The 16,967-nt window shown below is 40.6% G+C and overlaps 1 protein-coding gene across 1 annotated transcript; it reads left to right on the forward strand.

The window, feature by feature from the left end:
- Positions 1–517: 517 nt before the first annotated feature.
- On the forward strand, positions 518–15,174 carry TMEM9B (TMEM9 domain family member B). The gene is made up of 6 exons (XM_029914477.1): positions 518–722; positions 3,321–3,412; positions 7,601–7,709; positions 9,593–9,727; positions 14,001–14,174; positions 14,733–15,174. The coding sequence occupies exons 1-5, from the start codon at positions 618–620 to the stop codon at positions 14,154–14,156; spliced, it is 597 nt and encodes a 198-aa protein (XP_029770337.1). The 5' UTR covers positions 518–617; the 3' UTR covers positions 14,157–14,174; positions 14,733–15,174.
- Positions 15,175–16,967: the final 1,793 nt, after the last annotated feature.

Below are 16,967 nucleotides of genomic sequence, written 5' to 3' on the forward strand. Positions count from 1 at the left end.
CCAACCCCCTAGTTGGGGGTTAGGGTTCCCGGGAAAGGATGGCTTGGCCACTCAGTCCCATGGCTCCGTCCCTACGCCTGCCACCCGCCCCCAGCCTCCCTGCGCCTGCGGGATGAGCCTCCCTCTCAAGCAATCCCTGGAGCTTGGGCTCACTGCAGCCTCGTGTCTGGCAACGAACGGCTCCGGCCTCGCAGGCGTTGCTGGCGGTTCCCATCTCAGCTCCGGGATTTGCTGGGGGGCTCCTTGGGCGAAAGGACTTCCCAGCGCACTGGCGGCCCAGAGCCCCCCGCCCCCCGCTACTGCGTCCGAGAACGACAGCCTCGCGCCTCAAAGCTCTGCTAGGCCGGGACTGCGCCGCCAGAGGTTCCCCCTTCGTTTTCGGGGCCCGAGTGTACGCCGGACAGCGGTCGGTACCGCGCAACCTCCGGGCCCTTCGCACCGGGAACCGTTTCCGGGGCGGATGCTTTTTGTAGCTGACCCGGCGCGGCCGATGACGCCAAAGGCCAGACGGAAGTGCGGGCGGAGGAGCCGGCGCCGGAGCTCCAGCCTGAGCCCCAGCCGGGAGCGGGTCTCGGCGGGGGGGCTCCGGGCTGTGGGAGCTGCTGGGCCTGGCAGCGATGGCGACCCTGTGGGGAGGCTTCCTTCGGCTTGGCTCCTTGCTCAGCCTGTCCTGCCTGGCGCTCTCAGTGCTGCTGCTGGTGCAGCTGTCAGACGCCGCCAAGGTGAGTCCGCCCAGCCTTCGCTCCCGACTGGAGCTCCTCCCCTGCCCCGGCCTTGCGGAAACTGAGTCTGTCAACCTGCTCCCCACCCCACTACTCTCCCAGCCCTGCCAGCCCGACGCCTAGCTTCACAGCCCTAGCAAATCCCCCACCCAACACCCTACTACCTGGTAACACTCGCCCTCCGGCCCTGACAGTCTGACTGTCACTGCCCCCACTCCCACCCCTAGCCTCGACACTACTCTCTCTTTCCCGCCTGACTCCGCCTCCCTGACCGTGAGCGCAGCCTGGAGAGCAACTCCTCCACCTCCTAGACCCTTCCCTTCCCAGCCTCGACAGCACCCACCTCAAACTTTACCTTTCCAACTCTGAGAGCCTTTAACTTTAAGCCTTGAAGCTCCAGAGAGTCTACCGCCTCCCTCCACCTGCCTCACAGACAGCTGTCTTCCTCTCCCTGCCACCCCATTCCCTAAGCCAGAGGGAAAGGAAGCCCCCATGGCATGGAAATCTTCCCTTTTAGGAACTCATTTCACCGCATCCCTGAACCATACCCTCCCCAAGAACTTGCCTCTCCTGGCAGCCTTCCTTCCCAATAGGACCTACCAGAGCCTCTCTCCCCAGCCTAATAACCTAACCTAACTCCCTCTAGGATCTCTTGGTCCCTTTTTTGCCTTCTCTTTCCCTGATAATTTAGGGGAGAAGGGAGGATCCAAACCGCAGGAGAGGTGAAGTTGTGGCCTTCTCTCTGCTCCAGTTCTTAGCCCTTCTAGCCTCCTCATGTTGCTTTTTAATCCTCTTCCTGCTCCTACTCTCCAGATCTGCTCTGGCCCCATATACGCTTGTGCCTCCTCCTTGATGAGCTAGCTCCTTGTTGGGGGAAAACAGAAGGAATTCACATTAATGTCCTGGGGAAACAATGACATTTGTATTTTTTAAAAATAGGAGCTTTAATCTAAAATATCTTTAAATATAGGGGCCGGGAAAGACGGGTTACATGCAGACAGATCTGGGGGTTTTTAACTGGGAGTTCTTTTTGAAATCTTTCCTACCTCCCACCAGAAATGGGGACAGCAGCTTCTCCAGATTTTCAAAACATTGCTCTGCATATCTCCTGTCATCACTTTAAGTATTGTATTGTAATCATATATGTGTTTGTCAGTCTCCATTACTAGGGTGTGTCCTAATTACTGGCAGGAATCTGAATCCATTTCCTTGAGCTCAAGTTCTGGGACTGAGCAGATGCTCACTAAGTGATTGCTGAATGAACGAATGCATTGTCAACAGTTCTGCATCGTATATAGCAGCAGTGAGCCTTGTCCTCTGGAGAGTAATGAGCCACTGCCCTCCCAGATAAATTCCCTTTTGCTAATGAGGCTTCTCCTACGCCCTGCTGTTATACCCAAGTTTCCAATATCGCCCCCCAAAACCAGAGACTACCAGGGAGACCGAGTCATGCATGCAAAAGCAAAGGGCTTTATTACGAGTTTAGGCTCTCCGAGCCTAAGCTCCGGCTCGCAGACTTTACCTGTGCAGTGGATTCATGCTGAGAGCCCCGAACAAAGCGGGGGTAGGACCTTTTATGAGTTTGGGAAGGAGGAGTTACAGGAAATTGTGAAACAGGTATAGTGATCCAATCATTATTATACACTATTATTGACAGCAGGTTTAACCATTCACATTGCCTAGAGTATTTGTTACTTTTGGCAGGACCCAATCACAACATTTAGAGTGTTAACCAATTACAGAGTGGACCCAGGACCCAGGACCCTCACGTAGGGTGTAACTAACCTTCTAGGCCTGCCCTTAGAAATGTTAAGGGTGTTAGCTGGCCTTTCCTGATTGGGGGTTACAAGGGTGGTCCCTCCTGCCTTGGGCAATGTGTGCCCTTCTATTGTCTCATGGAGTCAGTTTCAGACCTGCGTCCTTACACTGTACTCCTATCTTAAGTCATCTCTTTCTCCATCTCTTGCAGCTTGCTTTATCAACAGTTATCCTCTCTGTCTACCAGAATTGGAAGCAATATTTCCTGGAAAGGGTAGACCAAACTGATCTCAGCTAGACTCAGCTATTTCCCTTCTGTACTTCCTTTCTAAATTGTAGCTGAGTGCCTCTAAAATTTCATCCCTTCTATAGAGCTCTGGTCCAATCCCTTTTATCCATATCAAAGCCATTCTACCAAAGGGTGGAAGAATGTAGGATACAAGAATTGTGACTTGTTTTATAAGTAATATTTAGTTTGAATCATCCCCATCCTTTTGTAATTGGATTCTTATTTGCAGGCACAACTGTCTGCTCTGTCTTTTTACTGGCAGAGGGTGATAACATTCGCACAGTGTGACTGTAATATGACCTGTAAATTGTGAGTAATAAGTCACAGATCATGCATAGGTATTGTTTCAAAATAATTTTATGGAATATATAATGATTCATTAGCATTGCTGAAAAGAACCTGTGGCTTTTTAAAACTTTTATTTCTCAGAATGAATGGTTTTGGAATATTTGGCAGGGAACGCTTAGTAAAATGTATGTGGTGCAGTTTTTTAAAAAATATTGATGCTAACCTGTCAACAAGCTTTACTAAGTTTCCATTTTGGTTTACAGAACTTCGAGGATGTCCGATGTAAATGTATCTGTCCTCCCTATAAAGATAATTCTGGGCATATTTATAATAAGAACATATCCCAAAAAGATTGGTAAGTATTCTAGTTGACTGGAATACCTGTCAAATTTCTTCCTGTGGTTGTCATTGTTAGTCCAGAATGTTCATTCAATGTATTGTTTCCTTTTTAGGTGGCTGATCCTTGAACAGTGTAGGGCTTAGGTGTGCCGACCCTGGTGCAGTCAAAAATCTGCATGTAATTTTTGACTCTTGCAAAACTTCACTGCTCATAACCTACTGTTGACCAGAAGGCTTACCAGTAACATAGTTGATTAACACATACTTTGTATGTTATATGTATTATATGCTCTACTTTTACAAATAGGTGAGCCAGAAAAAGAAAATATTACTAAGACAGTCATAGGAGAGAGAAAATACATTTACAGTACTGTACTGTGTCTACTGAAAAAAATTTGTGTATAAGTGGACCCATGTTGTTCAAGGGTCACCTGTATTTGTTTTTAAATGTGTCAAATTCCACTTCCATTTGAAAAAGTAAGAGTAAGACCCTGCATGTTTGATGTAAACTTAAAGGAATATGACCAAAACATGACGCCCCAAGTAGGGAGAGTTTTATAAGGGAGGTAGCTGTGTTTGTGGCACCTAACCGCCCATAGCTACCTTCCTGCGCCCCATTAAATCTTAGTCCTCCCTCTTGCTTTTCAGTGGAAAGTAAGCAAGCCTTATTTATCTAGGTTATAATTTTCACATCTTGTAGGTTTTGATGGTATGTTGTCAGTTACATAGGAGACTATGTTTAGAAGTGTCAGAAGGCTCAGGAAGGAATGGGAATGAGCCGTGTATACTATAGTTTCCTAGTTGGTGTGCCTTAGGTGTGTCAAGAGCAAGTTGCTCCCCCAGCCCTTGGGGTGATCAGGCAGGCCTGTGATGACTGGGATCTTGCCTCACTAGTCCCCAGCAGCATCCTCTATTTATGGTGCTTCCAAATGATAGCTTTTTCACATATGGCATAAAATGATGGGGAAGCAGTTGTTTTGTAGCAGGATGGATGGGCCCTTTCTCATGGAATTATGAGGTTTTATGGTTTGTAACCATGGGTGGAGTATTGCTGTGATAGGCTTACAAGAAAAATAGCTCCAAATGCTAGGAACTTTCACACATACCTGATTTCACAGCTAAATATCCAGCAAAAGTTTGAAAGCAAAAGTAAATTCATTTGAGGGGCGCCTCGGTGGCTCAGTCGGTTAAGCCTCCAACTTCGGCTCAGGTCAGATCTCACATTCGTGGGCTCGAGCCCCACTTCGGGCTCTGTGCTGACAGCTAGCTCAGAGCCTGGAGCCTGCTTCCGGTTCTGTGTCTCCTTCTCTCTCTGCCCCTCCCCGTCTCATGCTCTGTCTCTCTCTGTATCAAAAATAAATAAAACATTAAAAAAAACAGTAAATTCATTTGATTACAATAGTCCAAATTGACTTTGAAAAAGAAAAGGCAGCCTTTGAGCATGTTTATTTTTTCTGATACCATTGTCTCTTCTTCCCATGATATGCGTTTAGGTTCAATCTGATATTTGATACGTGTGTTCTTGAAAATTTCTTATGAACTTACGTGCTCCACTTTAAATTGTCTCATATTACAGGAGCGCCAGGGTGGCTCAGTTGATCAAGCATCTGACTCTAGATATTGGCTTATGATCTCATGGTTTGTGAGTTCGAGCCCCAGGTTGGGTTCTGTGCTGACAGTGCAGAGCCTGCTTGGGATTCTCTCTCCCTCTCTCTTCCTGTGCCCCTCTCCTACTCACACTTGTTCACGCAATTTCTCTCAAAAGTAAGTAAATAAATATCTCATATTTAAAGTGATTTAGTTACATTCATATACATTGCTATATCAAGTTAGTTTTATGATATAAGAAAACCTAAATAAGTTTAGTTATTCCTATAAATTTTCCAAATACATTAAACACTTACATTTAGGTTAATCTATTATTAGTAGTAGATTATGATGCCTATTATTGGAGGGGCAAGTAAACTCACTGTTCAAGTGTTTAGCACTAAGTTTTCACTGACTCTTTATAGTTCCAGGTTCAAACAGAACCATATACCATTCATCTTTGGTTATCAGTCAAAATAGGAGGCTTTGAAAATAAATAGTTGAGAACAAAGCGTGTTTGCAATTTTTCTTCCCTCTCTCCCTTGCTTCCCTCCTGCAGCCCAGCCTTTTATTGAGGAGATGTTCTCAGTTGTTAACTGGCTTTATTTAGGAGGATAGGCAGGTTATGATTAATCAGGACGTTATGGATTTACAAAGCCTTCAGTAACTATTTGGTCCTAGGTATAGTTTTATTTTGTGGCTTCCATTTCATCCCATTGTTAGCATTAATTCTTTATTGACTTACACTGTCTGAAAAGTTTGAGTTCTCTGATTTGTTTGGGATATGATGTAAGTCCTCCTTTTGGCACTAGGGGGAGGTGTTGCCTTTTTCCCTGAGTGGTTGAGTTGTCTCTCTGGGTTCTGTGTTTATAATGACAAGCCACCCAGAACCTACCTTCCTGCTTCTTTTCCCATTCTGCACAACTTTTGCACAGTGCTCAATATCTCCTTGTTATTAAACTGTATCTGTACTTAAAAAGAAACACTCAATACTCAACACTTAGATCCCCAAATAATTCCTAGGTATTGTTATGTAGGCTTCTGAAGTGAAATAGAAACTAGGAGAGAAGTCTTCTTTTCCTAAGGTTCAGAGAGATACTGGGGAGCTGGGTTCTGTGAAAGTGGGGCTGGATGACTGCTAGGATTCTGAGATAGATTCCCCTGGATGGGATTTAGCTTGCTTTGCCCATTTTATGCCTGCATCCAGCTGGATACATTCCTGGTTTTCTATATGTTTGGAATAGATAACACAAATTTGTGAGCTGTGGGATCTTATTGTACTATCAATTGAGACTTCTTTTTCATTAGTACTTTTGTTAAAATTAAATTACCTGTTAGGGATAACTGAATTTTTATCATTTATGCCATTTTGGATTTTCTCTCTTATGCCACAGCTTGAGGGAGTGGGACACAAAAAAGCAAAGGAAAAGATGTAACCTAGAGAATTGGGTGCCCCCAAGAAAGATGGGTGGGGTGAGACAGGATACTATTGTAGAGTTCTTCAGGCAGCCAGAAGTGCCTAAGGAAGAGATGACGAAAGAAAATGGCCAGCAGCTGACAAGACAGGAAATTTTTGCCTACTTTTATTTTTAAAAATTTTTTAAATGTTTCTTTATTTTTGAGAGAGACAGAGTGCAAGTGAGGGACGGGCAGAGGGGGGAGACAGAATCCGAGGCAGGCTCCAGGCTCCCAGCTGTCAGTACAGAGCTCGACCTGGGGCTCAAACTCACAAGCCATCATGACCTGAGTGGAAGTCAGACAACACTTAACCCATTGAGCCACCCAGGTGCCCCTTGCCTACTTTTGCTGAAGGTGAACAGAGTCATAGGGTCTTAATAGGTGGGGAGAGTAATAATTTAATTATTTCTTAGAATTGAAAGATTTCTGGGAAAATAATTTTTGATAGAATTTCTCCTTTCGTAAGCCATAAGTAAGTGGCCTGAAAAATGGGGGAAAAATAAAGACTACACAACACCAAAAATATTCAGCCTTTTATTATTTTTTATGTACTTCTTCTGGGTAATCATTTTTCACTTTTAAATGTTTCTGTTGCCCTAGGCCTATTTCCCCATGCTTTTTCATAGACCTTTGCTCATTAAGAAAAGTAATTGTTTTTCTTAATTGTGCTAAAAGTAATTGTGCTTTTGAGTGTTCGGTGTTTAGAGTTTTAGAATTTACCAACTGTTAAGTGTGATTAGCCATTCAGATATCACTCTGTGGCAGTTAAGACTAAATTAATTCATTCATAAAAGAGATATATTTGAACAATGCGTCAAGATACTTTAGATCATTTAGTTTTTCTTAGTAACTGAACAAGTCTAAGTATAACTTGATATGCTGAGTAATTTTTGATGCCATTTGAGATTTTTCAGATGCATTTTTAACTGTTAACAGCAGCACTTTTGAAACTAGCTACCTGATGTATGTCTTTATGGTTCTTAGACTGTTAAATCTCACTAAATTGCTAATATTGAGGGAGCAAATGATTTCACTTTCCTTATTATTTGTTCCTTAAATTCTTTCATTGGGTAAGGTCAGTGATTAGTCTGAATTTCAGGAAAGTTTTGATCACCACAAGAAACTCCAGGTAGACTGATGCAGTAGTTTGTTTTTTCAGTGATTGCCTTCATGTCGTGGATCCCATGCCTGTACGCGGGCCTGATGTGGAAGCCTACTGCCTACGCTGTGAATGCAAGTATGAGGAAAGAAGCTCTGTTACAATCAAGGTAAAAAAAAAAAAATCATCTTTTCTGCTTCTGGAATAGTTCTTGATGGTATCTAGACAAGTAAGAAAATCTTGGACATCTGGATTCTATTTTAGTCACTCAATTCCTGTTCTTCTCTCCCCTCCTCACCACCTACTAGCCCCTTCCTTCCTCACCCCCAACGCCAGCCCCAGAGGAACAGTGGGCCTGCTTTCTGCCTACCTCATCGAGATGCTTTGTGGGTTCATTAGGGCACGTTACATAGGTGTGATATGAAATGGCACAAAAATGCCCTATGTGTGTATCCCAAAACATACCCCAGCTTTTCTGTGGGCCGTGTTTACCAGAAGTTAGTGAGAGCACAGATGACTAGGCCCTCTTCTTCCTGCCTTCTCAACCCTTAGGGAAAAAATTGTATAAATAGACTACTTTGTTCTAGAAATATCACTTCTGGATTCTAAGATTTCCTTTATTTCCTACAGGAAATAGAATATAGATCACTGTCCTCACCATTTGGACCTCTGATTAATTAAATTGCTTTATTATGGTGGCTAACAGTTCTCCTCCTTAATTTTTTACATGGAGTTTTCCATTCATTTCTTCCGAGAAAGACTTCGTGAGAAATCTGGGGGCTGGTCAGTGTAACAATTACAAAGATTTCTTTAGGAGAATTTCTGCTCCAACAGGGTGCTGTCCGGAAGAGTAATCCTCGCTGTACTTTTTTATTTTTCAACTAAATTTTTGATATGTAGTTTATAGACCCTAAAAGTCACTCATTGTAAGTGTATAATTGAATAAATGTTAGGAAATTTAAAACAATTAGAAGATTTTTTTTAAATTTAGTGTTAGAACATTCCCATCACCCCAAAAAGATCCCTCATGCCTATTTACAGTTAATCTCATTCCCACCCCCTAGCCCTTGACAATCACTATTCTGCTTTGTATCTCTACCGATCTGGATATTTCATATGAATAGAATCATATAATATGTGGTCTTCTGTGACTGCTTTCTTTCACACAGCATGTTTTTGAGGTTTATCCATGTTGAAGCACATTATCAGTATTTAATTCCTTTTTATCACTGAATAACATTTTAGTGTATGAATATAACACACTTTCATTATCCATTCATTAGTTGGTAGACCTTTGAGCTATTTCCATATTTTTATTATTATGAATAATGCTGTCATAAATATCTGTGCACATGTCTTTGTGTGGATATATGTTTTCCTCTCAGGTAGATTCCTTAGAGAGGTAAGTTTATTTTAACTTTTTAAGAGACTGCCAGAATGTTTTCCAAAGTGATTGTACCATTGTATATTCCCACCAGCAATGTATGACAGTTCAGTTTTTCCACATTCTTGCTAACATTTGGCACTGTCTGTCTTTAATTATAGCCATTCTAGAAGTGGGGGGCAGGGGTGTCACACTGTACTTTGTGACAGCATACAAATTAAGATCTCAGGAAAATCACTGGCCTGAAGTATATTTTAGTATATCTAAATTGAACTCAAAGGATATTCTGTTGAAATTCATCTGAATTACATTTTTTGTTAGGGTTCCTTTAAGTTGTCTTAACACAGTTCTGCTGAATCTAGGATACCATCTTCATGTGAAAAAAGCAAACTGGTGTGCTAACAGCTGTGACAGATGATTATCAGTAGGTGAAGATGGAGATTTGAAGACTCACCAAAAGATCTCAAAGACAAAATGCTTACTTTCCTCGTACTATTTAAATAACACTTTGGTGAAGAGTTGAGTTTGTTTGTGTTGGAATCTGATTTGTATAGGAATCCCATATGCTTTGCTGAAAAATCAGTCTTCGCTGTGGCTTTATTATTATTACACAAAATTCTGATTTCTTAGCTTGAATAGAGATGTAACTTATTTTCAATTTCCTTTAGGTTACCATTATAATTTATCTCTCCATTTTGGGCCTTCTCCTTCTATACATGGTGTATCTTACCCTGGTTGAGCCCATACTGAAGAGACGCCTGTTTGGACACTCGCAGTTGATACAGAGTGATGATGATGTTGGGGTAAGTGGTTGGCATCCCCTTGCTGTGCGTGCCCAGTCGCTGTCCTTATCTGCTATAAAGAGCAAGTGAAAAATAGTCACATATGGGTGTTCATGTGCTGGAGCTGATCCTCCGCTAGAGAAGCTAAGGACTGTTCTGACTTTAGTATATGTCTCTTCACGAGGAAGTTGCTTTGTAAAGCCATCAATATGGTAAGTTTAAATGGATGAGTGTGCTGCACAAGGCTTTGCCCTTTCATATCAAGGGCACAATTTCATGGCTTTTCCCTGTTTACACTGAGAAAAGCTTCTGAGATAGATTTCTCCCCAAGCTCCTGCGCAAATACCTTTCTTGTCAGCATGACCAAATGCATTAGAAGGTGAAGAGGCTTTAGTGAAGGGAGGCATGAAGACCATGTTCTTTTCTCAATGAGGTACAGTTTGATAACCTGCTGATGTTTTATATTTCTTTTTTCCTCCTTGTAAAAAAAAATCTGTGATCGTTGGAGAAAAATAAAACCATCATTTACAATTCTCTTCCTATCTTCAAAACACATTTATATTTTTACTTATACTTGGTTTAATCAGTGTGTAAATTATTTTGTGGTCCCCTTTTTGTGTTAACATTACTTCATTCAGAAATGTCTAGTAATTGACATTGTCCACAAACTTATTATTCATTATAGCTTAGAGAATTATATTGTTTTGTTATCATCATGTTTGGATCTCTTTTCAAAGTTTTCACTATTTCATTCTCATATATATATATATATATATATATATATATATATATATATAGTTATTTTTAGAAATTACTTTTATTTAGGATTACTTTATTGGTCTGTGTTCTTTAAAATGGATAAAATTCAATAGAGTTTCAAGAGCCAATCCCAAAAGGGTGAGCCCTTGCCAACCATAGTCAGACCTTTCACTCTGGAATGGCTTGTCCACTTGTTGGTAAAAGATGGGAAGAGGGAGTCCTGACTAGATGGTTTGAGTTATAACTACAAACAGAGCCTGCTTTTTGATGAATATATTGTTGTCATTTGAATATTAATTATGAATACTCATCTGATTTGGGCAAGATGTCATTTATGTTTGTCAAGAACTTTCATAGAAACACCTGTTTGTCTCTTTTCTCCTTGCTTCCTTATTAATTCAACCAACACATAATTAGTAACTTTTCTGTATCAGGTCCTCTGCTAGGGACTAGGAAGAAAGAGATGAATGAAACAGAGGCAGATATGTAAAATAAATGACTAATTATAGTACGTTTCCACCTTTTACTTTTAATCATGTAAGAAGTGCCTATTTGTTTTTTAAGAATTTGAGGCAGGGAGTGATGATAGGCTGGGAGAAAGGTCAAGACTGGAGATCTGATGGGGTCAGAAACTAGGATCTGTGGCCAACAGGGCAGGAGAGCTAGAAGCACAGGAGCTTGTGTACCAGATGCATCAGAGTCTCAAACACTGTTCCCATGTTACTTTTCATTGACATGTAACAGATTTTCTCTACCTCAACAGTCTTGACACTTGGGGTTGGATAATTCTTTGTTGTGGGGTGTCGTCCTGTCCATTGTAAGGTACTTAGCAGCATCCTCAATCTTTACACCCTGGAGTTATCCCAATGATGATGACAGAAATGTCCTCAGGTATTGGCAAATGTTCCTGGGGGGCAAAATCACTCCCAGTTGGGAACTAACATATGAAAATGTTATGTATTAAAGTCCACATAAATCATTTCATAATAGGCACACAGATAGATAGAAAGTCTGACTTAAACTATATTCTTTGCAGTATAAAATATCTGACTCCTGATTTTAGAAATAACATAACACACATGGAGCGTACAAGAAATGGATGCACGAATGTGTAGAAGAAAACATGTAGGAAAGTCATGTGATTGGTAGGATCATGTGCTTACTAACCATTTTGTTCACTAGTGATTGATTCTGTGCATATGTTAACTGAAAACATGATCTCTGAGAGGTCTGGCTCTTGGATATCTATTGAATTGATTCTGGGCAGAGAGAGAGGTTTTCCAACTTCCAGCTGTGAATTTATAGTAACATCTTAGAAACAGAAGTTAAGTTTAAATTCCTACAGTTGTTACTTATGTAACATGAGGGTTCTTTACTATTATGTGCTTTTAAAAATGCTTTATTAAATTCTCCGTTAAATTCTTTTATTTATTCCATTTTTGTTCACCATAGAGCATTTTAAGTCAAGTGAGAGTTAGCACAAATAGTTAAGAAGCTCATTGCAAGTAGTCACAATATTTGTCGTATCATGTATCCATGACACATCGTTGCTGTTATCAAAGCATTGCATTAAAACGTGTTTTGTATTTATTGTAATTTTATCAGGTGTGAAAAGAACAAACATATAAAAGGAGTAGATCTCTATTTGCATTCTCCCAGCATCCATGACCATGAGCAGCTAGTTCAATCTTGTTCTGATAGGTGGAGAACAGACCAAAAGGATTAACTGGTTTGTTTCGTCCTTTAAATCTGTCCCTTAGGAAGGTTTTTCTCCCCCTACCTTGAAGGGTGGATAACAGGACTATGAAATTGAGAGCTGCTCTGCTGATAAAGTACATCCTTCTTCCCAGTCTTGTTTATGTCAAAACAAACCAGTGGTAATACTATTTTATATACAAGTTCATTGAAGCACCATATTCCCATAGAGTCATTTTAATCTACTTGGACAGAATCAGTGTGTAGGGATGTCACCACACCGAGTCACGCTTAGGTGGGGTAGCCTTGTGTTGGTTTACTAGATAACTTCGGATCAGTGTATCTCAAGTAATCCAGTAACTTTAGCCTTCCTCGATCCTGGCCTTTTTTTCTTAAATCTTTGAAACACTTTGAACTTTATGGAATATGTTTTTGTTATTTTCATTTGTAAGGTTAAAAAACTTTTTAAGGGGCAGTGGGCTTTCTGTTGGTGTTTGTTGTGACAAGCTGTTACCTCAAGTAAGTGAAAAGTTGAGGCAGTTTTGGCAGAGAAGGCAGGGCAGAAGGTTCCTTATAGAAAACTCTTTGATGTCTTTGAAACGTAGACATTGTATAAGTGTCTTCCTATAAAAAGAAGACTAGGTGTTGTAACTCCACATAGTGAAAGTTGTGTGTATGGTTAATGTGGTTATAGCTTTCTTTAGATGCTATATCCTGCCCGGATATATAATGGAGCTTTTGCAAACATGCGTGGAAAACAATATTTCTTTCTTTGAGGCAACGTATAATGAGAGAGGGACAACTTGTGACTTGGATCCTATATTGGAACATTTAGAAGCTTTGCTAACACAGGGTCCAGGAAGAAGATCAAGGAAAAGGCAAACAAAAGCAATGAATTAGTATTGAATGCTTTTTGTCATCGAGGCAGCTGTGTTTATATCAAATTCATAGATAGATTAGCACAGTGGTTCCTGTGTAATGACTACAAACATCAGTGGCATGGGTTTACTTTTACCAGGATAGCTTGGTTTTCTACCCGGGTGCCTGAGTAACCCTTCAGTAGCCTCTTTCTGAAGGCAGCAACTAACATGGAAGCCCCTGAGTGCTCAGTAGTGAAAGATTCAAGTATTTATCAAATAAAAAGGCTGAAGTAACGATTCCCTACTGTGCTTGGTAATAGGAGGTAATTGTAGCACTTGAGCTATGTCTCTTTTCCTTACAGATTGGGGGAGGGGGGATGAAAAGGACTTTGGAAACCAGTCCATTTAGTGTATGTGTTAAAGATGCAGGGAACTATTAAAAAGGTAAGATCCTGTCAACTCCTCTCCCAAGGGTGAATCTGGCTCCAAGCCGGCAAATAACAATTCTGTTGTAATGGGAGTCAGGAAAGTAAAAGACAAATCTTCCCTCTGCCAGATTAGCTATATAGTATTGAATAAAGCAAGGAAAAGTCCTGCTTTCCGTATCTGTAACATGTAGATATTAATGTGAAAATGGATTTTCCTTCCCCTACTTGTCAGGGAAAGCCTGTCTTTACCATAAGTGACCACTGTCTTTGTCTTGGTCCCTGCTTCTAATGGGAAATGTCTTTGGAAATGGGGACTCAAGGAATCATTTCACAAATACCTCCTCGTCACTCATACTACTTGAACCGCCCGTGACTGCAGTTGAGTTCATCCTACTTCTGGCACCTGGGTACCTAGCAGTGCTTGGCCAAAAAGATGGCCCGTTGTTTGTAAAGTCCAGCTGCCCCCTCTCTGTGGCTGCAGAACTGCTGTTGTGTGTGTGTGTTTCACACTGTCTTGCCATCTCTGATGTTCCCCACTCCTGGACTTTTCAGGATCACCAGCCTTTTGCAAATGCCCACGATGTGCTAGCCCGCTCCCGCAGCCGAGCCAATGTGCTGAATAAGGTAGAGTATGCCCAGCAGCGCTGGAAGCTTCAAGTTCAGGAGCAGCGAAAATCCGTCTTTGACCGTCATGTTGTTCTCAGCTAATCGGAAATCATACTGAAGGTGATTAGAAAGAAATGAGGCAGACAACTGAAAAATATTGACTGAGTATTCCTGGGTTTTGTTTTAATACCCTGTTGATTTCACCAACTCTTGCTGGGAAATTCAGCATTGGAAAAAAAAATGTGCTTGGTATTTTCTTTTCTTGTTAAGGTATTAATATAGACATTTTTAAAAAGCACACACCTCAGAGTCAACCAATAAACCTTTTTCCTATTTGTGACTTTTACTAATAAAAAATAAGTCGGCCTGTAAATTATCTTGAAGTCCTTTACCCAGAACAAATACTCTCTTTTTCACCACACAGTTTTAACTTGGTTTTCAAGATAATTTTCAGGTGTTGTTTTGTTTCGTTTTGTTTTGTTTTGTTTTTCTGGCAGGGGAGGGGAGGGATGTGTGGGAAGTGGTTAGCATAACTTTTCTCAAGTCACTTTACTAAACAGACTTTTGTAAATAAGCTTAACATTCTATTTTCAAGTTTCATTTATATTTTGCAGTGTAGCCAGCCTCATCAAAGCCCTGACTTACCTATCTGAATTTTGCACTGACTATATTATCTAGGTATCTGGTTCACCTGTGGCTGCACTTCATGGTAAAGTGGATCTGAAGTACCAGGTGGCTCCTCATAAAATGCAGATTTTCCTCATGTACTGTGATGTCTGATGCAATGCATCCTAGGACAAACTAGCAATTTGCTAGTTTACTCTAATGACTAAACAGAGTCTGGTGTGTGTGGTCTTTCTCGTCTTCTTCTAGTGTCTTTAAGGACTTCGACACTTGCAATAAAGGAATTTTCTTTTAACCCCAAGCCTCTCTGGACTGGTGACATACACGCCTTTGTCAACATTTCCGGTCAGGTGGAGAGGCAGCTGTTTGAGCTGTAGTGTGTGCTGGGGTTCTGGGGGCCTCCTTTGAAACCTGTAACAGTTATTGGATAACTGGCTGTTTTCTTTGGATGTCCTCTTTGGAATGTAACAATAAAAATGATTTTTGAAACACTTAACCAGTGTATCTATGTCTCCTAACTTTTCTTTCCTCCTTCATTTGCTGCATGATAAACTTGAAGATACAAAGACATTTGTTATCTGTTATGAGCCATAACAGTTTAATTATAAAATATTGGTACTAAATTGTGTGCGTGTGTGTAGAAAAAGGGTGGAAGAAAATGTGTGGGTACTTAGTTGAGGCTCTGAAAGTATACAAATATTATTTTGACAAATTGAGAGATTGAAATTCATGAAAAAACAAATGAAGGAGTCCTTGTTCTAAGAAATTCTTGGCAAAAATGACAAATTAAATTAATAAAGCCAAGGTTTTAGGAGCTCTTAATGGTTTTTTTTTTTTTTTTGGCTAGTCAAAAACACTTTTTTGAGCCCACAAACCTAACCTAAACTTACTGATTTTGTTACTAGTATTAAAAGATGTAAGTTCAACCACAACCAAGTGGAATTTATCTCATATATGCAAGGCTGATTGAACATTGAAAAATCAATTAATGAAATCTATCACAGCAACAGGCTAAAGGAGAAAAAATGACATGATCCTATCAATAGATGCAGAAAAACATTTGACACAATTCAAAACCCATTTATGATAAAAACTCTTGGTAAACTAGGAACAGAGGAGAAATCCTTCAACTTTATAAAGAACATCTACAGAAACCTGTAGCTAACATCGTACTTCACAGAAACCAGCAGCTTTCCTACTAACCAGGAGCCAGGCAAGGGTACCGTGTCCTCTCATCACTTCCTTTTCAACATCGTACTGCAAATTTTAGCTAATGCAGTAACGAGAAAAGAGAAGTTCTATAGATTGGGAAGGACGAAATAAAACAGCTTAGATGATATGATTGCTTATAAAATTCAAAAGAATTAGCAAAACAAAACCCCAAAACTCCTGGAACTAAGTGATTTATATACAAAGGTTGCAAGTTAGAAGATTAATATACACAGGTCAATTGCTTTCATATATACTATCAATGAACAAGTGAAATTAAAAACAGGGGCACCTGTGTGGCTCAGTCATTTAAGCCTCCAACTTCGGCTCAGGTCATGATGTCACATTTGTGGGTTCAAGCCCCGCATCAGGCTCTGTGCTGACAGCTCAGAGCCCGGAGCCTGCTTCAGATTCTGTCTCTCTCTGCCCCTCCCTGCTCATGCTCTGTCTTTCTCTGTCTCAAACAAAACATTTAAAAAAATTTTTTTTAAATAAAAACAATACAGAGGCTCCTAAGTGGCTCAGTTAGTTAAATGACCAACTCTTGATTTTGACTCAGGTCATGATTGCATGGTTCATAAGATCGAGCCCAGCATCCGGCTCTGTGCTGACAGCGTAGAACTTGCTTGGGATTCTCTCCTCTTTCTGACCCTCCCCTCCTCATGTTTTCTTTCTCTCTCTCTCAAAATAAACATTAAAAAAATAGAATTTACATTAGTACCCCCCAAAATGAAATAGGTATAAATCTAACAAAATATATACAAAATATGCATGAGGAAAAACTACAAAACTGATGAAAGAAATCAAAGAACTAAATAGATATTCCATATCCATGGATAGGACAACTCAGTGTTGATTGACAAGATGTCACTTCTTCCCAGTGATCTATAGTTTCAACACAATCCCAGCCAAAATCTCAGGAAATTATTTTGTGGAGATCAACAAACTAATTCTAAATCCTATATAAAGAGACAAAAGACCCAGAAAAGCCAGCACAATATTGGTGGAAAAGAACAAAGTTAAAGTACTGAATATTTGATTCTAAGACTTATAAAGCTACAGTAATCAATCAGTGTCAGT

The sequence above is a fragment of the Suricata suricatta genome, chromosome 11 (assembly GCF_006229205.1).
Source record: "Suricata suricatta isolate VVHF042 chromosome 11, meerkat_22Aug2017_6uvM2_HiC, whole genome shotgun sequence".
Taxonomy (NCBI): Eukaryota; Metazoa; Chordata; class Mammalia; order Carnivora; family Herpestidae; genus Suricata; species Suricata suricatta.

Bases quoted from the DNA above. Each gene is read 5' to 3' on its own strand.
- TMEM9B (XM_029914477.1), top strand. From the start codon at position 618: ATGGCGACCCTGTGGGGAGGCTTCCTTCGGCTTGGCTCCTTGCTCAGC. The intron at 7,710-9,592 runs GTAAAAAAAAAA...AATTTCCTTTAG, and splicing joins GAAGCTCTGTTACAATCAAG to GTTACCATTATAATTTATCT. The intron at 9,728-14,000 runs GTAAGTGGTTGG...TGGACTTTTCAG, and splicing joins AGAGTGATGATGATGTTGGG to GATCACCAGCCTTTTGCAAA.